Genomic DNA, 22,877 nt, shown 5'->3' with positions numbered 1-22,877 from the left:
TGACACTGAAAAAAAGACACATTAAGGGACCCGGTGCACAATGTACCAGGTTAAGTGGCTGTTTTTATGCCCCCCCCCCTCAACTGCACCAAGTGCAGTTGGCAAAGCTATGAATACGCTGAAAATAACCTGGGTTCCTGACTGGGTTATTTCGTGGTGTCAATGCAGCACAAGTTTTGTTATGAATTTTCTGGAAAACCTGGAGCAAAAGATAAGTCTTTTTAATGTGGAACAAGGAGGGGAAATCCTGAATCAGGTCCGGGCTAGTGAAAACAGCCTGAACCCAATTTGGGTTTTGGGCCCCGAGTAATGTAAACAGCATGCAGTGAGCCCAAGGGAAATTCAGAGTTCATAATTAATGTAGACAACCCCTGCGTTATGCATTCAAACTTTCATAGAGAATTCTGGCTGGTTCTTTGAATATAATTTTTTTATTGCTCTCATTTTTGAATTGATATTTTTCTGTATTTTATAGAAGAGCTGTTTTATTTCTGGAAACCGCTTTAGTGAATGGAGAATGGTATAGAATTTTCAAAATAAAATTAAATAAAAGAGCAAATCCAAACAAGATCTAAGCTAATATTGAAGCATATAAGCTAACAACATCTTTATACAAAATATTTGCCTGGACATTTGATATGCTTGGTCATTTTGACAAGTTTCCTGATTAATATAGTTTGCATTGAGTATTTGAAATATTGTTATATAGCATTAGCCATCCATTTTAGAGAAGTGCAAGGGCAAATGAAAACAAGTCTACTTTTGTTTTTAAAAAATGACAGAGAGATGCTGAACAGTGAGAGAAAAGTAAACTGAGAAAATGCTTATTTCTCCAGGCATAATTCTAATAAGCTTACACATACCAGTCAAATTATGTACTGAATAAGCTGTCTGTTCTGAAGCATAGTTTGATAATTTTTCATGGTTTTCAAAGTGGTTGGTATAGAAAACCAGAAAAACCTTCAAAAACAATGATGGGACATATCACAAGAAAACTATTTGCAGCAAGCCATGGGTGTGCTTTTTGTAAAAGGTATGTATTTTCTATGCAAAAACTGGCAATCTTACCTGACAAAATATCTTGCACAAAACCCACCAATCTTGCACAACACAAAATCTTATTTTAAAAAAATCTTGCACAAAGTCCAGCATTCTTGTGCAACAAAGCCTTTGCACTACAAAAATCCTGCATAAAACCCCCAGCAGCTTTGCACAAAAAATAGCTATATAGTTTTGTTGTGCAAGATTGCTGTGGATAGTTTTTTGTTTTGTTTTTCGTCTTTTTGTTTGTTTGGCAATGCTCTTGCAGTGAAAAGCAGACATGGCTGTCTAGAAACAGTATTCTGCACAGAATGAAAACATTTTGGGCTGTAGAGATACTGGGGAAAGAGCTGCAATTTTTCCTTTCTCCACAGTGGGGAGAAAAATGGAATTTTTTTGTCCTCACTAGCAAAAAGGAAATAGTAAAATATTAACATCTCTAGCTAGTATAGGAAACGTCCGACTCATTACTGTGCAGACTAAGAAGTGAAAAGCACACATTATACAAACTGTTCTCTACAGTCGCTTAACCTGTAGGTGTTGTCTGCACTGGCTAAGATACTCCAGAGGCAGTCCTGCAGCTACCACAACCTCTCCCTCATTACCTCTCTCTCTTTATGATGCTGGGTGGCTATTTGTACATGTAATTCCCATCATCCTGGGCTGCTTCGTTCTGAGATCAGGACAAAGTGTTCAGCAACAATCACATGGCTGGGCATCTCATTGTGACCTCAGAAAGAAGTGAACTGCAGTGGCGGCAGATGCACATGGCAGCAGAGGGGGATGTGTTTCAAACAGCTGCCTGGCATTAGAACAGAGGGCTCTGGATCTTCCCGGAAGATCCAGAATAACTGGTGAGGAATTTTAATTCATTTTAAAGGGCATATACTCCAGTTCTGATGTTGTCCAGTCTATTTGCATCAGAACTGAGGGTTGGGCCTTGCATTGTCTGGTCTTACCACCGTGAGGATGTAGGAACTTGGAAGGTCATTTTATTTCTACTGTGCAGACAGGACCATAGTCTTGACTGAGTTTCACCAAACTGCACTCTTCCATCAGAGATATACACACCATACAAGCACGAACACATGTACAAAATAGGGGACTCACAGGAGATTTTGACAAAAGAATCAAGTGTCTCTGCCTGAAAAGTGTCTGAATTATGCATTCTCATTTGTACAAAATTCAGCATTCCTGGGCATAGTACTAACTCTGGCTTGAACTATTGACTGGGATGGCAGGGCAGCAGCAGTTCCAGTGATGCTGGTGAAACTCAGGCAAGACTATGTGAATGAAACCGTAAAGAACAACCAGAAAAGGAGACAACTGAGCTTTCTCTATTCAGCTGTTATTACTACTGCTCTATTTCTGGGAAGGTTTACTGGGCAAGCAGCAAAGTACCAGTTGTATACATACATCCCACCCATCTGCACTATGAGTATTTACAGCAACAGGACAAGTCAGGGATGCTTTCTACCCTTCATTTTTTCCAGTGTGTTTCCCTTCTGTAACAGTTCCTCTAAATAAGGAGAAAAATGGGTGTTGGACAAGATTAAAATACATTAGGTACGAAGGAAAAATCGTGGAGGAATGTGGCAGTCCTCCTTCTCCTCATGGCACATTCCTGAAGTGAAGTGGCTTATGTGATACTATAAGAGAAAAAAGAAGGCTGAAAGATGATGCAAAGGCCAGAATTTCTTTCCCATCTCTATTACCATATGATAATTAATTCTGAGAATGTTAGACCAGCCAACCATTAGCCGGAAAGAAGACACAACCTCAGATAGCTGATTCTGGATGTCATAAAACGACAACAAATGTTTGTTGCTTATTTTATTCTCATTGCATTCTTACAGCCAGAGATGGAGGAAAGGGATTATGGGATTTCCTTTCCCATGTGCCAAAATAGCATGTCTGGCTCTTGGCCTTATATAACTCGACTTGGATGGGTGAGTGTCAATCATTTGCTGCTTGCCTGAGGCAGCAAAATACCTCTGGTCAGCCCTGCCTAAAGGATTTCTGAGGACATTTTGTTAGATTTTAGAAAAAAATAATTTAAACTTGGTTGCCAGTTACATTAATTTAAAGAATGAATGCAAACACTGGGGAATAGGATGATTAACAGTTACATGTAAGTGTAGTTATAGTTGCTTGTACCAAGTTATTTTTCTTGGTAATGAAAGCAGAATGAGCAATGGCACTTTTTTGGCAGAATAAGCAATATTTCCTCATAATTTTTAAAACTTGTTTTTAAATGACATTTTTAGTGGTATTTTGAAAAGACATGTTCAAGTATTTTGCCATTTTTCAATCAATCCTGAAGTAATGGAAAGCAACAAAAAGCAATGAGCCATGCACTGATTCTAATAAGTAAAAACAACTAGTTACCTTACAACACTGTAACAAGAATGGATTACCATTTAAGAACTTTCCACCAATGGAAGACACAGTTTTGAGTCATGCCCATTGTTAAAATACCAATGTAAGATATAATCAGGAGGATGGTTTAAGGCAGCTGTTGATCAGTCAACCCATAGAAGGAATGCAGTTGAAGATGACACACCTCAAAGTTGACAGTGCTGGTCAACCACCTGCTGCTATTAAACTATAACTGGGAATGACTTCAAGCTGCACAAGCTCTTCCAAGCGGAAGAATGAGGAAAAAGCAGGAAGAACTGCCTCCCAAATAGTTTCCTTCTCTTCCCTTCATCACTCCTCCAAGAAGATGGCCTTCAATGTGACATCCAATATCTGCAACAATGAAGTCTGCAGTCTCATCAAGATATTGTATTTTAACTACGGAAGACACGGCCATGAAGATGGAGAGAGAGAGAGAGAGAGAGAGAGACAGTCCCCATGATCATTTTCTAAGCTATAAAGAGGCTGTGCAACATAATGCAACACGAGGATACTGGACACAGAGCCAGATTTCTGTGGGCAGGAATAGGGAGCGTACTGTGGCCAGCAGCCAAATGAGCAGGCTCACCACATGCTTCTATGAGGCCAGAGCATTGGGATGTGGGAAGGGAGGGAGGGAGAGGCCTTGCCCATGGCAAAACTGTTGTTTCAAAAGTACTTTCTTCCCCTTTTCTCTAAAAAAGCAGCCAAATAGAGGAGTGGAAACAAATATGGGAATGCAGTGTATATTTGAGAGATGATTACGTTTATTAAAGGCAGACTAACAGCACCCCTACTGTTTAATCCAAAAGAATCTCCTGAGGAAATGACAAAACTGGGAAATGTTACCTTTTAGACTACAGCTTCAAGGGCTCATTCCCACTTACATTTAAACCAGTTTGAGATTCACCTTCGCTTCGTGTTGATAAATTGATTCCAAAAGGTCCATCGTTCCCACTATGAAAGTGGATCTTTTCATTATCACCTTGTAATCACTTCTTTTTTTTGGCATGATTGTCATCCCCACTAGTTTGTGCCACTTCAAAATACATGGCAATTATCTGTGCATCATCAGTCATGTAAGCAGCAGCCCAGGCAGCCTGGCTTATTTTTTAAAAATGAGTTGATAGAAGATTTGATTCACTGGTTTTGCAACTACTTGCCTCACTGATTGCACTTAAAATATTTAATTATTTTTTTAAAAAAAAATCATGCACCCACAGGTCACACCACAAGCAGAAAGACAGTGCTTGTTATCAACACTATAAAACCACATCTATGTGCATCTATGTGAGTTTGGTTGCTCACATGTGCCAGCATGTGAATATACATGGTGTCAACATTGCAAATGTATTTGGAATGGTTTTTTGTGGGTTTTTCGGGTTATGTGGCCATGTTGTAGAAGAGTTTCTTCCTGACACTTCACCAGCATCTGTGGCTGGAATCTTCAGAGAATGCTTGCCTGGAAAGGAGTTGGGTATGTATATACTGTGTGACCTGGGAAGGCAGGAGTGATTTACATGCGTATTGTTCTGTTGCTAATGGCAGGCCTTAGGCTGGGAGGCTATGCAAAAGAGGATTCATGTATGCTTAATTAGTGCTCACTAATCCTCTTTTGCAGACTCTCCTACAGAGGCCTGCCATTAGCAACAGAACAGTACACATGCAAATCACTCCTGCCTTTCTAGGTCATACAATATATATATACCCAACTCCTTTCCAGGGAAGCATTCTCTGAAGATGCCAGCCATAGATGCTGGCGAAACGTCAGGAAGAAACTCTTCTGGAACATGGCCACAAAGCCCAAAAAACCCACAAAAAACTATGGACGCCGGCCATGAAAGCCTTCCACTTCATGTATTTGAAATGCATTCAAGGCATGCAGAGTTTATTTGCATCAGTTATTCACACTGCTGATAGTGTGAATGTTTTTTTAAAACTCGGGGGGAAAACGATACTGATTATCTCCAGTTAAGTAGGGGTTTTTTTCTACAGTCCTCCCTGCAAAATTGAGTTGGGTATATTCGGGATGCATATTTATTTATTTATTTATTATAGTACTTATACCCCACCCTTCAGCCCTAAAGGCTATCAGAGCGGCTTACAATTAACAACAAAGATGCAACCTGGATTCATCCCAGATTATTTTCACTGTCTGAATAGTCCCCCCAGTGCCACCTACATCAGACCTCATAATTCCACACCATAATACATTTTAATGTGAAAGGTGCTGGCAGGAAAAACGTAAATGAAACAAGACTCATACCAGCCCAGTGGACAACAAGGAGGATATCATGATGAAGTGCCAAGAGAAAATTAAACAATAGAAAAGCTCTTTATTTATATTTCAAAATCAGTAATCCTGAACAAGCATGCAGGATATAGCCTTCAGGGATGTAGCTGGTGGTGGGGGGTCCGTGCGGGGTCCAGACCCCCCCCCTTCCATTAGAAAAATGAATGGCACGCGCTGCTGCACCCAAGCCCCATTATAATGGTGGCACTTAGTCTGGACCCCCCTTCCTAAAATCCTTGCTACGTCCCTGTAGCCTTGATATGTGGCCAAACCTCTTTTAAAAGATTTCCTCTCCATTACAGTCAATTTTTGTATGAGGAATCTGGAATCCATTTATTGGATGACTCCTTGCAATTCTTAGGGTATCATGAAATGCCAGGAAGCTAGAATACTCAGAGTTTGGACAAATGACCTTCCACTGGCTGAGGATTCTGGGAATTATAGTCCAAAAGTAACTTTTCTGTGCCCTGTTTCTATTTCTCCTTAATTCTCCTTGTGCATCTTTAAAGCTGAAGTCTCAAGTCTCAGATCTGTGTATTTTTAAAGTCTATCAGAGCCAGTGTCTTTTACTAGGCACATAATAGGGAGAAGATTCAGTACGTGTGCAGTATGACAGCCTTAAATGCAATAATGAGGAAAACTCTACCTAAGCATCATAGCTGGGACAAAACTCAGTATTTTAAAGGAAGAGTATCTGGTTATTAGTGATGAAATCACAGTATTTTTTCATATTCAGAATTTTTCTTCTTTATCATTGTTTCCAGTGTTTTGAATAGTGTCCTAACACTTAAAAGAACTGCTTTAAGGCAAATGGCCAGGAAGCTGTGCCCCAAATTCAGTGCTGTTCTCCTAGCTGGTTCATTATGGCTAAAGAAACTACATTATTTCAGAAGAACATGTTCAGAAAATTCCTCCTTCTCGAACATCAATCAATAATGTGATTGTGTCCTACATATATTCATGTTCTCTCAGTATAACAGCACAATTGAGAAGGGCAGCTAGGCCAAGCTGACTTATATATGAAGTTAAAAGAAACAATAACAACCAGATTTTTTGAAGGTTTAGTGATTAAATAGACCAAAACATGTGCTGATTTATTTATAAGTCCAGATGTACACGGAGCTCCTTGCATTTCAGATGTCTTTTTTGAAAACCTGATCGAATTGGTCCCTGGATTGGGCATCACAGCTGGTGTTTCACCCAAAGGATAACTGGGGAGGTGTCGTAGGTTGACATCTGGGCCACAGCTGGACCCGTTCCAGATTGCTCCCACCTTTTGATTATCATTTCACTTACTCCCAGACCTCAAACATTTAAATGGGATTTAAGTCAAGAAAAATGGCCCCTGTTAAATCTACTTATTTGTGTCTGATCTCATTATTTCATGGTTGGTCAACAAATCTGTACTCTATCACTTCAAACAGTAGGTAAGGGTTTATGTGATCAAATGCCCCTACAAAAGGATTTCCTGTAGATAGAAAACTAACATGCCAGGGAGCTAGCTAGGCTTCCTGATGCTTAGTTTTACCATATATGAGCAAGATTGGGGCTTGTATTTGCTTTGTGTGCCAGAGGAGCATTATAGCCTAAGTGAGGTCCTGTCTGCATCCTGAAGTGATGCACAGTCCCAGCGGTTCACCTTTATCCTGCACCTATGATGACACCATTCTCCATTATCAGAATAGCTTATTTTTTTTTTTTTTAAATGGCTTTTGGTCATAAGTTGAATCTGTTCCAGTTGATAACCTCAATTTATTTGTTAGGGTGATGAAAGATGAACCGAGATGCACTTACATTCCAATGTTCTCTCATTCTGCTGAGCAAGCAAACCTAAAGATAACTAAATGAAGCAGTTTTTTTCAAAGTAACTCAGAATGTTACCTGGAAATGTTCTCACTATCTGGCACAATCCTTCCTTTCTACAAAGCAGATGTTGTATTGAGGGGAGGACATTTGCCTGAAAAGAATGGAAAAGATTCTAATTAGTATGGTGTTGTTTTGGTTTTTGTTGTTTTGTTTGTAAACTTAGCATGCTTTTTATGTGCCAGTACAAGAAATGCAGGTATAGCATTGCCCACTCTTTTCAGCTGAGATGTTGAGATGGGAATCATTCTCTTGTGAGGTATGTGAAACAGCTTTAAGCCAACCAAAAACCCAAGCCAGGGTGTCCTGTGACTTCCATGTCACAGATGCAGTGAATTTATTCTCAGGTTTATTCTAGATTTTATAGGAGCTATCCAAAGCACTGATCCTGTACTCAACAGAGGTCAAGCTCTGTGGACGGTTCCTCGAGAGTCTGGAATAAAACCCAGAGCACCACTGACCATCTGCCCTGAATCAATGAAATCTATGTGGAAGTCTTCAAACAATCTTAATTTTGCTCTTAAAAAACAAAAACAAATTATGAGTCTTTTAGATGCACAGCCCTCCCCCCACACACAGTATACCAGATCAGATGCTATTGCAAATATTAAGCAGGCAGATAATGTAAAACTCACTAAGGCCCTGTGCAGACCAGCAGTTTGGGCTGGCCTTGGGTGGAGTCGGGGTGTAGCGTCTACATGACACATGGCCAAGCTCTGCCCCCAGGATGCCATGACGCCATGCACCACATGGCATCATGGTACTCCTCTGGTGCTGTGTCTGCACAATGCAGTGCCAAAGGAGCACCTTCAAGCCATGCTATCACGCTCTTTTCAAGACGCAAAAAGGAGCTGCTTTTTGTGTCCTGGAAAGGCTGGATTGGGGCCTTGGCATGTGGTTGCCATGAACCTGATCCAGCACACCATGTGCACAGAAGAGGGAAAAAAACCACCACCTTGTTGGCATTGGGTAGGGTTCTTAAATTAACAGTTCACTCACTATTTACTCGAATACTCTACAGGCTCTTAGTTTGCTCTTTGTGGACACTGGACATAGTTGTGCATTTGCCCAGGAGAAATGTTTATGCTAGATATTTGTTGAAGTGTAATGTATTTTTTTAAAAAAATGTTAAAGTCAAGCCTGCCCTGACAAGAAAAGTTGTGATACCCACTGACACCCAGTTAAATGGGTGCCCCATACTTTTAAAAGGCTCTGCATATGTTCCTCATTTTGTTTTCCTTTGTTTCCTAGCGTTCCTCTCTCAATGAGACATTTGTTTACTTTCAATGGAATCCTATATTTTCCAACAATGTATGAGAGCTGAATTCCTTTGGTGGGGGAGGTAAACTATAAAAATCCAGATTATGTAACAGCAAAGCACATCATTATGGCATCACAAAGTGATTTTAAGGATCCCACTCTGCATGCTGAAATCTCAGTGTCAAGCTACATGCTAAACTAATCACATATTAGATACATATTTCCTTTTTTTTACTCTGAAAAATGATATATGGCCCCAATTTGAACTGAAATCAATGCACTTGGGTGGGAGAAGACTGAAACTTTTCACCCATCTGTTTTCAATCTAGCAATTTGTCCCTTTTCCCAGATGGGGGTTATAAAATGGGTGGGGACTCCAACTGAGCCTTTCCCTTCTCTTTTTCTTAAAAGAACAAAGGGGGAACATTTAAATAATGAGATGGGAGGAATGTTTAAGCTTCCTGCATGTGGTAGGCCCAGTTTGCATTTGGGGCCCCATGTGTTTACTCTAGAATTTTTTGAAAAAGGATTTCAACTATGTGCCACATAGTTTGACTAAGACTAACAGGCTTAGAGATCTTTCTCACCTTAACATCCGTTAGCTCAGGGATGAGCAAGGTCCAGATAGGGATCATCCCATCTATCAGCATCTCCTCAAGCAGCCAAAAATTAATCTTATCTCCAATCAAAGGAGTTTTTTTTTCTTTGTCAAAAATGTTCTATCCTCATTTTTTGTTCCATACTCTCTTTCCATCTTCTGACCATCGACACTGCAGTTTAGCTTTTAAAATATCTCCTTTGATAGACATGCTGGGATTGAACCAGGAACCAGTGTGATCAGTCTGCAACTATGGTAATTTACCTGCCAGTGGTCTTCCTATGTCCATGTTGTCTATTTCTGAGAGTTGTTCTCCAAGATCTCAGGTGGATGTATGTTTTTCCTATATACACACACTGCTCCCAACCCTGCTACTCCAAATCTTTTAAGTGAAGAGTCTAGGGATTGCACTTGACACTTTGTTCATGCAAAGCATTGGCTCTAATTATGAGCAAATTCCAGTGGAGGTTGGATAGCTATTAGAATTAAAATGAAGATGCCAGAACTACCATTTGATAGACTGCTTGGTAATTAAATAAACTATGAAATGAAAAAAAAAACCACCCTTGTGTGTTTAAAAGTAATTTCTTGAAGGTGGACAAATGACATGGACAGTACTTTGGAACCATACCTTCTGCAATAACATCGGCCGATGCGATTCCACTATATTTAAGCAATTTTCATGGTCAGCTTTTCGGGAAGACAGGCAAATCAAAAGATCCCAGGAGCTTAATTCTATTTTTAAAGGAATGAAAGAGAGGCACAATGAGAAAGACCCGTGATGACTATGAGAAAATACTGCAGTAAACCTAAAATAAAATAAAATAGTACAAATGACACTTCTTGAGTACTTTATTGTTTGGAATTAAATGCTATTAGTGAATGATGCTTCGGGGTATTGCTTGTACTCTGTAACCACCTCATTAAAAATGTTGTGTTTTTATTGAAAGTGAAAGATATATGCTGACATTGTGATGGTGAATTCACTTTTTCTGGTCACTTTGGAGGCTAAAATGTACTGTCAACCATGTAATGACCAAAATTGTCCCTTCAACCCACATTTTCTCAATTGCAGCCCCCCAAACTGGCCATATGCCAGCTGATGGACTATGGGAAGGCAGCAGATAGGGAATCAACTATTTTCTTACAGCTAGCTGCACAGCAATGATATTATCTTCAAGAATTCCTGGACGACCCCCAGAGGTCTTTGCAGATGCCTGCTGCTGTTTTTCCAGCTACAGAAAAAAAATAAATTGACACATATTTGCTGTTCTTCTATTCTCCACTGACTAGGAAATGACCAGGTGTAGGGGATTGCCACTGAAAAAAGGTGGGTTTGGGAGGATGTTGGACAGAAGACTGTCATAGCTAGATTGCATAGCTATGTTTCCTGATGGAAGATCTTGGCCATACACTCAAAAATCCCAGTTTTAGCATCAGATCTCTCTTTCCTATTACCCTTAAATTTACAAACAAAAAAACAAACAAAAAAAAAACCCACCCATATTTAACTGGAGGAATCTAGATTATACAATATTGTGCATTGTTTGAACTTAAAAAGACCTTCTTCTTCTTGTGAAACAAGTCATAGTATGTCATTACATCCTTCCTTCCCTTCTCCCGATCTATACACATCCACATATACAAACATACAATTCTGCAAGACCACCTCCACATAGATCTTTAGTATACTGTATATGACCTGGGAATCGTCCTGCTGGATCCTGACAGGCTGCACAAGAAATTGGGAAGGAGAAGAAGCTACTTCCCAGGGATCCCTTCTCCTCTCCACATCAACATACCTTTTTCAAGTTACAAAACACTGAGCATAACAATGTTGTTACTACTGATGATTATATTATTGCATACATTTGGCCCAAATGGTCATAGAGCTAGCAAATGGTGAACATTTGAAACCCAAATTCAGAATTACCTGTGTTGGACGTTTCTGACATCCCTGGTGGGTTGTAACCTCCACTTTATGAAAGGCCCTGGCTGCATCTACACTGTAGAATCAATACAGTTCGGCATGTCTTTAACATGACTCAGTGCTACAGAATTCTGGTATTTGTAGTTTTATAAGATATTTAGCTTTATTTGCCAGAGAGCTGTGGTGCCACAACAAATGACAAATCTCAGGATTCCATAGGATGGAGCCATGATAGTTAAAATGGTGTGAAACTGCAGTAATTCTATACTGGGACAGGAGCTCCTGTCTGAAGGTGGCGCTGTACCTGTTTCAAAGTAGGAGCACTCCAAGTTGAGCATGAGCATGAACATGTATATATTTCAGCAAGGATGGTTTGAACAGTCACACTGTCCTAAGAAATAGAGATACTTACTGGAGCGGCATACTTTCAGTGTTATATGTTCAGGTGGTAAAACAAAAAAGTTTAGGGAAAAGTAGTAGTAGAACAAAGTATAAAAAGGCTTTATTAATACTAATACTAATAATTTAATAATAATAATTTGTTTTATTTATATACTGCTATTCCAAAGATCATAGCGGTGAACAGCAAGTAAGCTAATTAGCAAGTAAGCTAATTTGCCCCCAACAGTCTGGGTACTCATTTTAGCTCCCTCCTCGGAAGGATGCAAGCCTGAGTCGAGCTTGGGCCCTTTTGCTGGTCTTGAACCAATGTAATGGCAAAATAATAATGTAAGAGATCAATTTTGCCAATAGGCATAAAATGCTGGAAACTAGGAGTCCCAGGTGACATACAAATGTATGAATACAGATAAAACCATACACGTTTCGACAATTGTCTTCCTCAGTGGAAAAAATATAATCTGTTATATCATCATTATTAGCTTGGAGTCATCCAGTATAGGTATGAAGAAAATTATATAAAGAAATCAGTGCCCTGGATACTCCAATGGATTATAGTGCACTTTTATTATAGTGCATTTTATTTTTTCCACTGAGGAAGACAATTGTCGAAACAGGTATGGTTTTATCTGTATTTGTACATTTGTATGTCACCTGGGACTTCTAGTTTCCAGCATTTTATGCCTGTTAGCAAAGCTGATCTCATACATTATTATTTTGCCACTACACTGGTTAATAAAGCCTTTTTATACTTTGTTCTACTACCACTTTTCCCTAAACTTTTTTGTTTTAGCAATTTGACCTTTTGGTTTAGGGAAACACCTTTGTGTGTTTATCAGTTATATGTTAAGGTGCCATAAAATGAGTATGTACTAATTCTGTAGAAAAGAAACCAAAGATAACTTGTTTATGGATAAAGTAGGCATGGTGTGTCCTACTTTTCTTCACCATACTATAATTACACTGACAAAATATTTAAAAAATGTGAACCACTAGGATTCATGCATAAAATTAAAAAAAAAATCAGGCTTCTAAATAGCTTAGAAAGCCCAATTAAGGTAAATATGCTAAATCTAGCTGAAAAGAAAGATGTGATGACTCAAAGGCTGTTGTCACACTTCAGAAATAAAGCAGTTTGATACCACTTTAACTGCCATGGCTCAATACTATGGAATTCTGGGAACTGTAGTTTATTGTGGCACCTAATGGCTCTGACAGGTAAGGCTAATTCTCACAAAACTACAAATCCCAGAATTCCATGGCATTGAATCACAGAAGTTAAAGTGGTCAAACTGTTGTATTTCTATGGTGTGGAGGAGATTAATTTTTTTTTTGTCGTTAAAGATAAACCCGACCACCAGCATCTGAAAAGTCCCCACAAGACAACCCTTGTATGTGATTCTCATGAAGACAAGGCAGAAAGGATATCAGTATAAGAATATTTTTATATAGCTCCTGTTCATCTCTTATGCTTTAATTCAGAGGGAGGGGGGTAAGCTTAGGAGGAATATAAAGTCTGTGCACAAAGCCTCCTCTTGAAGTGTTTATTCATTATCAAACTATCTGAGTAATGCCTGTTCTCCCTGGAGTACTTGAAGCGGGGACAAATGTCTTGACAAGACATGGTGTTCCTACCTATCAACACATAGCATTCTTGTACATTCAGAGTGGCTTCAAGTTAGAATAAGCACCCTTCCTTGGGCTCCAAAGACGCCTTGCTTGGTCCACTGAGAGATAGCCATGTCCATTCAGCCACACTCCTTTCCTTCCTGAATAAGGCATTGCTGTGTTTATAAATGATGAGAAGTGCTGGTTCCGCAGCACGACACACCAATACAGAAAGCCTGATGATAACAGAGGTAGAACTACTATACAGCCTCTCCCCTGATGTCACTTGTCACTCCCTCTCCCGGCCAATGATTTCTACATTATCTACGCAGAGATTAACACAGAGAAGTCCCTTCATATGCCCCTCACTATCTTGTTGGATGGTGAATAGTACACAGAGGGAATCACTCCTCTCCTGTCCTGCTGGTTTTCCAGTTGGGAAGGTATGGTAAATATGGTGGGATGTTTGGAGAACCTAGAGATCAGGTTCTTTGTATCACCCTATAAGATCTTGTTGTTATTGTCCATATCCTGACCACATCTTCTACAAACTAAGAAGCACACAAGTTATGTCTCATTGATACAGGGCTAAGAATTGGTTTTTGTTTTTTTAAATCGAGATGGCAGATGACAGTAAGATAGCACATTCTTCTGAATGCTGCCCTCTCAGTGGACCAGTTGGAATGCCTGAGATGGACAAAAATACAGATGGATGAAGAATTAGTAGGAGTAGAAAGACAAACATTCTTTTATCTGAAGAACTTTTGGAGTGGGAGATACTATTCGGCAAGTGGAGGGCAGCAAGGCAGAGACAGACAGGCTTGCAAATAAGACTGGGTATTTCAAAAGGAAACAAAACATGTGACATCATAAACACTGGGCAAAGGAACAAATACAAACAATCTTGCATATTTTAGTCTCTGGCAATGAAATTACAAACTGCTTCCTTGAAGTGTGTATTTGAGAGATGTTCAGGAAAACCTCAAAGCTCTGTGACAGGTGTTGTCATGGAATCATAGAGGTAGGGTTGCCAACTTTTCAACCAAGCCACAATTACTGTTTGATGTACAGATAACAAGTTAAAGGCAGAAGGACCAGACAGTTTTTGGGTAACTAGGTGAGGGGTAGAACTATTAAAATTTCATTACTGTAATGATAAAGTACTGCTTCCATTTATGACAGCAGATTTTATTTGCCTGGTTGCAGCAGCATGTCTGCAGTAAACATGAACTGTGAAAGAATGGGATACTTCTCAACCAGTTCTACTCCAGTTGTGTGTACTACAACGGACAAAGTAACAGCAGCTGCCCCTAGAATCTCTTATTAAGCATACATCGATCTGCAGGGAGAGGCGGGAAAATACAAATAAAAATTATTATTATTATTATTATTAAAAAAGCATTGCCTCCTAAATGCAAACCATAACAAAATCAGAGACTGGGGAAAGAGGGGGAAAATTCTCTCAGTGCATTTTGGAAGAAGCTTTCAAGCAGTCTTGTAGAAGGCTCAAAATGTTTGTGTCTGCTAATGCCAGGCTTACATGAGCTAGTTATATCACTCCATGAATACATACTGTTTTGAATAAAATCTTTGGTGAAACGTGCTTAACTTCTCATCTATTTTTGTTTTATAGGAACCTATCCCTGTTCTTTCCATGTTATTTCTACCTCTGGCACCAAATTTTCTGTTAAAGAATTAATGTTCAGGAACATATTTGCTTTTTAAAACTGTGGTACATCTGTCCTTCCAAGCTGTGCCAAAAAAAAAAAAAAAAAACAAACCCATTTATTTACTTGGTATCATCAGTTTGTCTTCTCTTCTCTTTATAAGGCCAATCCACTGAAATGTGGCCAGGAGCACCCATCCCACCCTACAAAATTTATTTGGTAACAGACTATGTGAAAGGGCTCCCATGTCTCCAGCTTGAGGTTCTACTTCTCACCACAAAGTTGAAATCTGCTATTGTGTGCTGGGTCCAGCAGTTATTCCAACAATGTTATTGCTAGCTTATCCTGTAATTCCAGGATCAACTAGAGTCTATTTATGCTAGGAAGTGCCCCAGGGTTTCAACACATCTCCAGATTCCAAAACCAGCTCACAAGGGTGGTGATAGTCTATTCTTAGCAGATGGGTTGAACATCTAATATTTAATTTCATTTTTACTGAAGTTGTCATTATCAGATGCTGCTGCTTTTAATGTTTATACCCTTTTAAATTTTGTACGCATAAATACATTCTACATGCTACAGGCATTCTTGATATAATTCCAACTATCTCACTAATTCACATGGTATCATTTGCTTGCCTTATGATCTCAGTCAGCACTGGGTTATGCTCTCCCGCCCACCCCTTTTTAAAAGAATGATATTCTGTATTTCTAAAATAATAAGCTTCATAAAGTTTTCATTGTCAATTAATCTCAAAAATCTACACTGAATATGCCAGGCTAAACTTTCTTAAAAAGTCATTGCAATTAGAGAGGTATAGTCTTTGGGTAGATTTCTTGTTGTGAAAACAAAAACAGGACTGAAAGATGCTATTGAAATTTCTGTTTTGTTTTCCAGAATAAAACTAATGCATGTAATATATCCTTTGAATTAAAAAGCTAACATTCCTTAAACTATGTTGCTTCTGTTTCCATGTGGAGTTTAAGAGAAAAATATAGTAGGACTCATTTTCTTTTTTTAACTTTACAATCCTTTTTTCATGTCTAACTTTAGTATTAATATGTTTCCCTAGTGGTTATTAAAGATGGATTTATTAATGACACAAGAACATTTGTGCTTGCATTAGCATCAGTTGGGTCCCCAGTCATGTTTATTTAACCTTCATTCTGTTGGATTGTTTACATGACTGGAACATGAGTTAAATTCCCTTTAAATTTCTCAGACTTTCTTATTTATAAAAGCTGAGCTTCTTGTGACCTCTCTATTCATGATGTTTCCTTTAACCCTCTCCCAGCAATGAAAGAACAAAATACCCAGTGTCTTATTTAAGTTTTCCCCCCCCCCCCAATCTTTTAGCTCCTTAAAAAGGTAAAATCCTTGAATAATAACTGAAAATGGCAACCAGATGTTCAGAGAACCTGCTGGCATCTTTCCTTGGAACTATTTTGATTCCTTTTTTCTGCTGTGTTATAATTTGTATTTGTGTTAAACAAAATAACTAATGTTAAGCAAAACTTGTATTTTTAAAGTCTGTTAGATACATACCTGACTGCCACCAAAAGTCACATGCTATTTTTACATATGTACAGGTATGTGTGTAGGAAGTCTGTCCTGAGTGTGAAATGCTAGAATCCAGAAAAAGTGCAATCACAAAGAAGGTGTTTTATTGCGTTTGTTTCAATGTGATAAAGGTGTGGGAATGTAAGCATGTTCCTCTGACAGACAGTAGCTATTAGCAAAATGCACTGAGTGATAGCAAAATACCACAAAATATTCACAAAGCTCATGTAGTAAAATCTTCTTAGGGTGATGCTGCCATGTCAAAAAAGTAACTTGAAAAATTATTCGAAGAGCAAGAAGTGGAAAACAAAGGCTGCATCTGAACTGCAGAACTAATGCAATTTGATGCTGTTTTAACTGTCATGGCTCAGTGCTGGGATTTGTAGTTTAGTGGGGCACCAGAGCTGTTTGACAGAGAAGGCTAAATATCTCATAAAACTATGCATCCCAGAACTCCATAGCACCAAATCATGATAGTTAGTGATGTCAAAATGCATTATTTCTGCAGTGCAGCATGCATTCTGGACCAATATAATGAAACATTTATCAGATATCTTCAGTGAAGAGAGCAATTTCATTAGGAAACTTTTTTCACATATCCCAGCTCTTTTTTATACACTGAAAGCTCAATGTCAGTAGATTTATATAAGTCTTCCTCAACACTGAATTGTACGGCTTACCTTTTGCTGTCTTTAATGGTAAAGGTGAATAATTGTTTTCCATATTTATGGCAGCTTAAAGGATGATTAGGAAAACTCTATGAAATTAGAGTGATTACTATTAGTCGACAGGCAACTTGAAGGCACATTCTCCCTTTTAAGTATTGTTTTCCTGCAGGCTGACCATGTTAGTGCTCTTAGCATTTCCTGGTATGTTCTGCATTTTATATTCTTTTTATCATCTCTGTTTATCTCCTCTGAATCTTTTCTAGTCTATCTATGTCCTTCCTAAAAGATTTTAGCCAAAACAGACTGCAGCCTTGTCAAATAAAGTCAGATAAAAACAAGACATGTAAGACAATAAGTAAAACGAGTAAGAGTGTCTTGAGTAGCTGCAACTCAGAATGGCAGCTGTGTTGTTTTGCAAAGCAGTTGCTTTGTAGATACATGTTCAGTTTGTGACCCATTACCATTGTGCAGTCACTTTTGTTCATCCTAAAATGTCCAGTTCTGCTTCTTCCTTAGCAGCTGTATAGCACTGGTGTGCCAAGAGTGACAATGGCATTTATACTCCCCTTTGAATCCCTAGATGTGTACAATACACCCACGCATCCAAGTGGTTGTTCAGAAAAATTGACTTTGGGTATCCAATGTGAAGTTGAAGGCTTTCATGGCTGGCATCCATAGTTTTTTGTGAGTTTTTCAGGCTATGCTCTAGAAGCGTTTGTTCCTGATGTTTCACCAGCATCTGTGGCTGGCATCTTCAGAGAATGCTGGCATGGAAGAGAGTGATGTGTGTGTGTGTGTGTGTGTGTGTGTGTGTGTGTGTGTCTATAGTGTGACCCTGTGTAGGGAAGAGTGATTTTCATGTAAATCTGTATATTGTTCTGTTGTAGAATGGCAAGGCCTCAGGGTGGGAGGATATGCAAAGAGGATTAGTGTCTGTTTAATTAGTGATCACTGTATGCTGGGAAAACCCCTGACCCTGGGTGGTTTTCATTTGCATTTTTCTGGGTCTTGATGTTAGTGTTTTTCAGGACTGGTAGCCAAACCACTAACTTTAAGGGTTTCTTCTTTCCTGTTGAAGTTGTCTTGGTGTTTGTGGATTTCAATGGCTTCCCTGTGCATTCTTACCTGATAGCTGTTGACATGGTGCAGAATTTCAGTGTTTTCAAATAGCATTTTATGCCCAGGATGGTTTAAACCATGTTCTGCTACTGCTGATTTTTCTGACTGACCCAGTCTGCAGTGTCTCTCATGTTCCTTGATTCGTGTTTGAACACTGCATTTGGTGGACCCTATGTAGACTTGTTCACAAATTGGTTTGAGTGTTGGATTAGGACACTGGGAGACCAGGATTTAAATCCCTACTCAGCAATAGAAACCTACTGGTCACATTCTCTCAGCCTCAGAGGAAGGTAAGAGGCCAAACCCATCTTTGAACAAATTTTGTCAAGAAAACCCTGCAATAGATTTGCCTCAGGATCATAGACACTTCCATGGATTAGATTTTAAAAATGCAATCTTCTTTCTTAAGGAACATAGGAAGGTGCTTTATTCTTGGTCAAGATCATTTGTCTGTACAAACCCGTACTATCCACTCTGACTGGTGGCAGATCTTAAAGATTTCAAGCATGCATGTTTCACATCACTACCTACTTGAACCTTTATACTGATGATGCTAGCAATTGAACTTGTATCATTTAGCAGTGATAATGTAAGATCTGTGGCCATCAGATTATTCTTCATCACATCAGTGGTTCAAGTGGAACATACTCTCTCGAAGAGTGGTGGAGTCTCCTTCTTTGGAGGTTTTTAAAAAGAGGCTGGACGGCCAACTGTCGGGGATGCTTTGCTTTTGAGTTCCTGCATGGCAGGGGGTTGGACTGGATGGCCTTTGTGGTCTCTTCTAATCCTATGATTCTATGACTCTATGAAATAAACATATACACTTTGTACACACAGTCTGAAGGTAATTTTATACACAATACAGTGCACCCGTGTCATACACGGGTGCACTATATATGGATTTGAGCATACGTTCAAACTTGTGTAGAGCCACAGGGCGCAAGGGGCGGTGCGTCCCATTCGAATGAATGGGGCGTGTGCCCATGGCTTGTGTGCTGCCACGCCGCCGCAGGCACAATCCCCATTCATTCCAATGGGGCTTGAACATGTGCAGAATTTGGCTTACGCGCGGGGGGGGGGGGGGCCAGAACGGATCCCCTGTGTAAGCCGAGGACACACTGTATTATTAACAATTTTGTGCATGAAATAAAGTTTGTGTACATTGAACCATCAGAAAGCAAAGGTCCCAGCCACCCATGAAATGGAACTTATATGGGAATATTAGTTTCCTCAACACTAAGAAAAGTTTATATAAAAGCTATAACGTAGAACCGCAAAAAGCGAGGGGCTCAAAAATTTCAATCTGATCAGATTTAATCTAGGCTTGCTCAAAGAAGAAAAGTTACAATTTTTCCATATATGCTTTCAGACTGGTCTGTTGGTTCAGAGCCAGATTTTTTAAAAAACAAACAAAAAAAAAAACCCTTAAGATACTCTTCTTAACTAGGAGGAACAAAAACCAGACAGACCTCTGAAACTTGAAACTAAATAGGAAAAGCACTGGATACGGCTACTAAATTATATCAGTCAAGAAATATGTTTACCTTGCCATTTCCACTCTATGTATTCCAGTATATATTGCCTGAATTTTTAAAGTAATACCTCCAAGGAACACATTTTTATAAATTAAAACTGTTCTGCTAAAACAATGTTATGACACAACATAAACAATGTGCCTTCAGAAATCAGTACATCAAGTACCATGCTTGCAAAAGCACATGAAAATGTTATTTGCTAGCAAGACAAAAAATGATTTTCCATCTGTATTAGAGGATATCACCAGCTTGGTATGTAAGCATGTTGCTTCACTTTAATTTATTTTAAAAACTTAATCTTAAATCTGGGGATATGAAGAGCTGCAAAACATTTAGAACACATGGATCAGGATTTACAATCAAAAAAGACATCTGTTGGATGTTTACTACACAATTCCCATATGGGAAAGTTGCAGGTACATCTGGATATTGAGATACCACACTTAAATCTGTTACTGCTGGAGAAAATTTTAAGGAATTATTGTTCCTGATTTCCATACATGAATTATATCACAGACTATAGTGCCTTACACAGTTCACCAGTGTTTTTGGTAGAAATTCTTTACTAAAATGTGGCTTATGAATAACATGGTGTAATAAGGCTACTTTAGCTATCACAGTAAACATTCTGGTTTTGGTGCATTAAAGAAAAGGATGTCCCGTAACTTCCAAGTGTATTTTGGCCATAAAATGTACAGTGTTTCTATAGCCAAAAAGCTGACGACTTCACTATCTTTTAAAACTTTACAGCCTTTCCAATATATTCAAAAGATTAGAGGGAGCGATGTAGGGAATAGCCTTCTTGGTGGTGGCACCAAGCAGTGACCAAGAAGCTTCCTGCCTGTGCCGAAGTTTGCCATAAGGCTGACACAGGCAAGAGGCTTGTCTGTCAATGCTCTGCCAGGTGCTCAATTGATGCTCCTAAGCATCAACTGCTTGAAAATACTCCCAGCCCACCCACAACCCCCAAGAAAACTGGCTGGATTGACTGAAAGCTGACACCAAACTTCTTTTTTACTTCTTGTTGTGTTTTTGGCTACTCATAACTGATGAGGGGTGCAGAGGGGGAAATTATCATTGCACCCTCAACAGTTTCCACCCCCTGGGTTGGTCCATGCATTAATCACTATCTCTCTGGAGTTTATCACACGGGAGGAATTTCTCTTAATTTCGAATGAAAAGAAAGTGGGGCCAGAATGCATTCATGTGAATTCTCTAGTTCAGCAAATTTACGTGAATTTGAATTGCGTTCGAATTGACTTCCCATTGCCCAAAAATAGCTTGTTGTTGCCTGAAATTGCCTATGGTAGTCTATCACACAATAACGTAAAATCCCATGATTGCATTCGGACTGACTTCCTATTGTATGAAATTCCGTGTGGTAGTCTATCACGCAATAATGTTAAACTCCATGATTGCGTTCGGATTGCCATTGTATTATACTTCCAATTTCCTTGTCTGATAAACTCCTCTGCTTCCTTATCCATTTCATATGGTTAATAGAAAGAGGGAACGTCCTGCTCACATGCAAGAATGTCTGAGAATCTATGAGCGAGGTAGGCAACCGTCAGGCATTTGGGGTTATTCACTGGCTTTTTATGCCAGTTATCAAATCCCAGATTTTATTTATTTATTTTTTAAAAAAATGTTTTCATTCAAAAGCCCCCTTGCGGCCCCCTTGGAGCCATAGGGGGATTTCAAAATAGTTCTGGCTTCCCTGGCTGTCTTGAACCTAACAAGTTTACTTTTTGGTTAAAGAAAGGGCCAAAATATTTAAAATCTCCAAGGGGGTATGGACAAACTACTAGCTGTTTAAAGATAGGTGTGAAAGGTTGGTTGCTTGGAGGATGTGGCTTTTTGTTTGTTTGTTTGTTTGTTTGTTTTTGCAAAAAACATGGAGGCACTTGAGGTCTCCTGAGGTCTCAAAGATAGTATTGGGGGCCATATTCAAACTATAGGCCACCCTTTTCTCTGGACTAGGAGTAGGACAATGAGGACAAATAATAAGTATGTAATTTAATCAGCACTCTTAATCAGCTAATGCCTAGAACACATTTGCCCCATAACAAATGCCCTTTGTTGTTGTTGTGTGCCTTCGGAGACCCTAAGGCAAACCCATCATGGGGTTTTCTTGGCAAGATTAGTTCAGAGGAAGTTTGCCATTGCCTTCCTCTGAGGCTACAGCATGTGACTTGCCCAAGATCATACCTAGATATGCATTATATGGCTGCCAGAATACAGGCTCCATTTTGCCCATGATTCAGTTTATTATCAGAAGGGCTCAGTCACAAGTCATATTTAGGGAACTGACCAAATTGAAAAAATGGTGCATCTAATTTCTGAAGTACATTTTTAAAATAAGATTAGAAGTGGTACATTTTGATTCATCTTTTGAACTGCTTAATCTGCAAACTAGAATTGAAAAAGTTTATTCCCTTTAGCAAATTGTAGAGTCTACATCTTGTTCATAAAATGCTTAAAAGTTCTAGCTTTAGAGACACCAGAAAAATATCCATTATGTATGGGGGACACAAATAAGACTTCCTGTCATGTCAACATGTCTTTCTTAAAAACAAAGAGCATCCCCTTCTCCCTATACAGACTGTTGTGAGCTAAATCTTCTTCATACTTTTTAGTGCAAGACTACATGAATGAATATTATTCAAGTAAAAAGTGAATATAAAACAAAAGAACTCAACTGAATGCAGGGATTTGACAGAGCAAGATAAAGGCCCACTTCAGATAAAACCATTGTTTTTTGCCTTTAAATGGGTTTTAGCTACCCTTGGTCACAATGCTTAATTTACAGTTTGCTTCCACTTTCCCATGATGTCCCATTTCAAAGAACCATAATTTATTTAACCCATAGTTTAAAAAACCAACCTGTGAAAGGAAGCCAAAGTTTACCAAGTTTGGATGGAGCATTAAACGGAGAGCAA

At 39.0% G+C, this 22,877-nt stretch overlaps 1 protein-coding gene across 5 annotated transcripts in view; it reads right to left on the bottom strand.

Annotated features, from left to right (window-relative positions):
* Window positions 1-22,877, bottom strand: part of CPED1 (cadherin like and PC-esterase domain containing 1) — a 125,579-nt gene that overhangs the window by 76,870 nt on the left and 25,832 nt on the right. For all 5 annotated transcript variants that reach the window (XM_042468490.1, XM_042468489.1, XM_042468488.1 and 2 more), the window contains exons 4-5: window positions 10,084-10,187; window positions 7,613-7,688 (exon numbers count right to left, since the gene is read on the bottom strand). In XM_042468490.1, the coding sequence (XP_042324424.1) occupies window positions 7,613-7,688; window positions 10,084-10,187 (180 nt within the window). The remainder of the gene's footprint in view (window positions 1-7,612; window positions 7,689-10,083; window positions 10,188-22,877) is intronic.

The sequence above is a fragment of the Sceloporus undulatus genome, chromosome 5 (assembly GCF_019175285.1).
Source record: "Sceloporus undulatus isolate JIND9_A2432 ecotype Alabama chromosome 5, SceUnd_v1.1, whole genome shotgun sequence".
Taxonomy (NCBI): Eukaryota; Metazoa; Chordata; class Lepidosauria; order Squamata; family Phrynosomatidae; genus Sceloporus; species Sceloporus undulatus.
The sequence above is the reverse complement of the archived record's forward strand: the minus strand, read 5'-3'. Positions and strand labels throughout refer to the sequence as shown.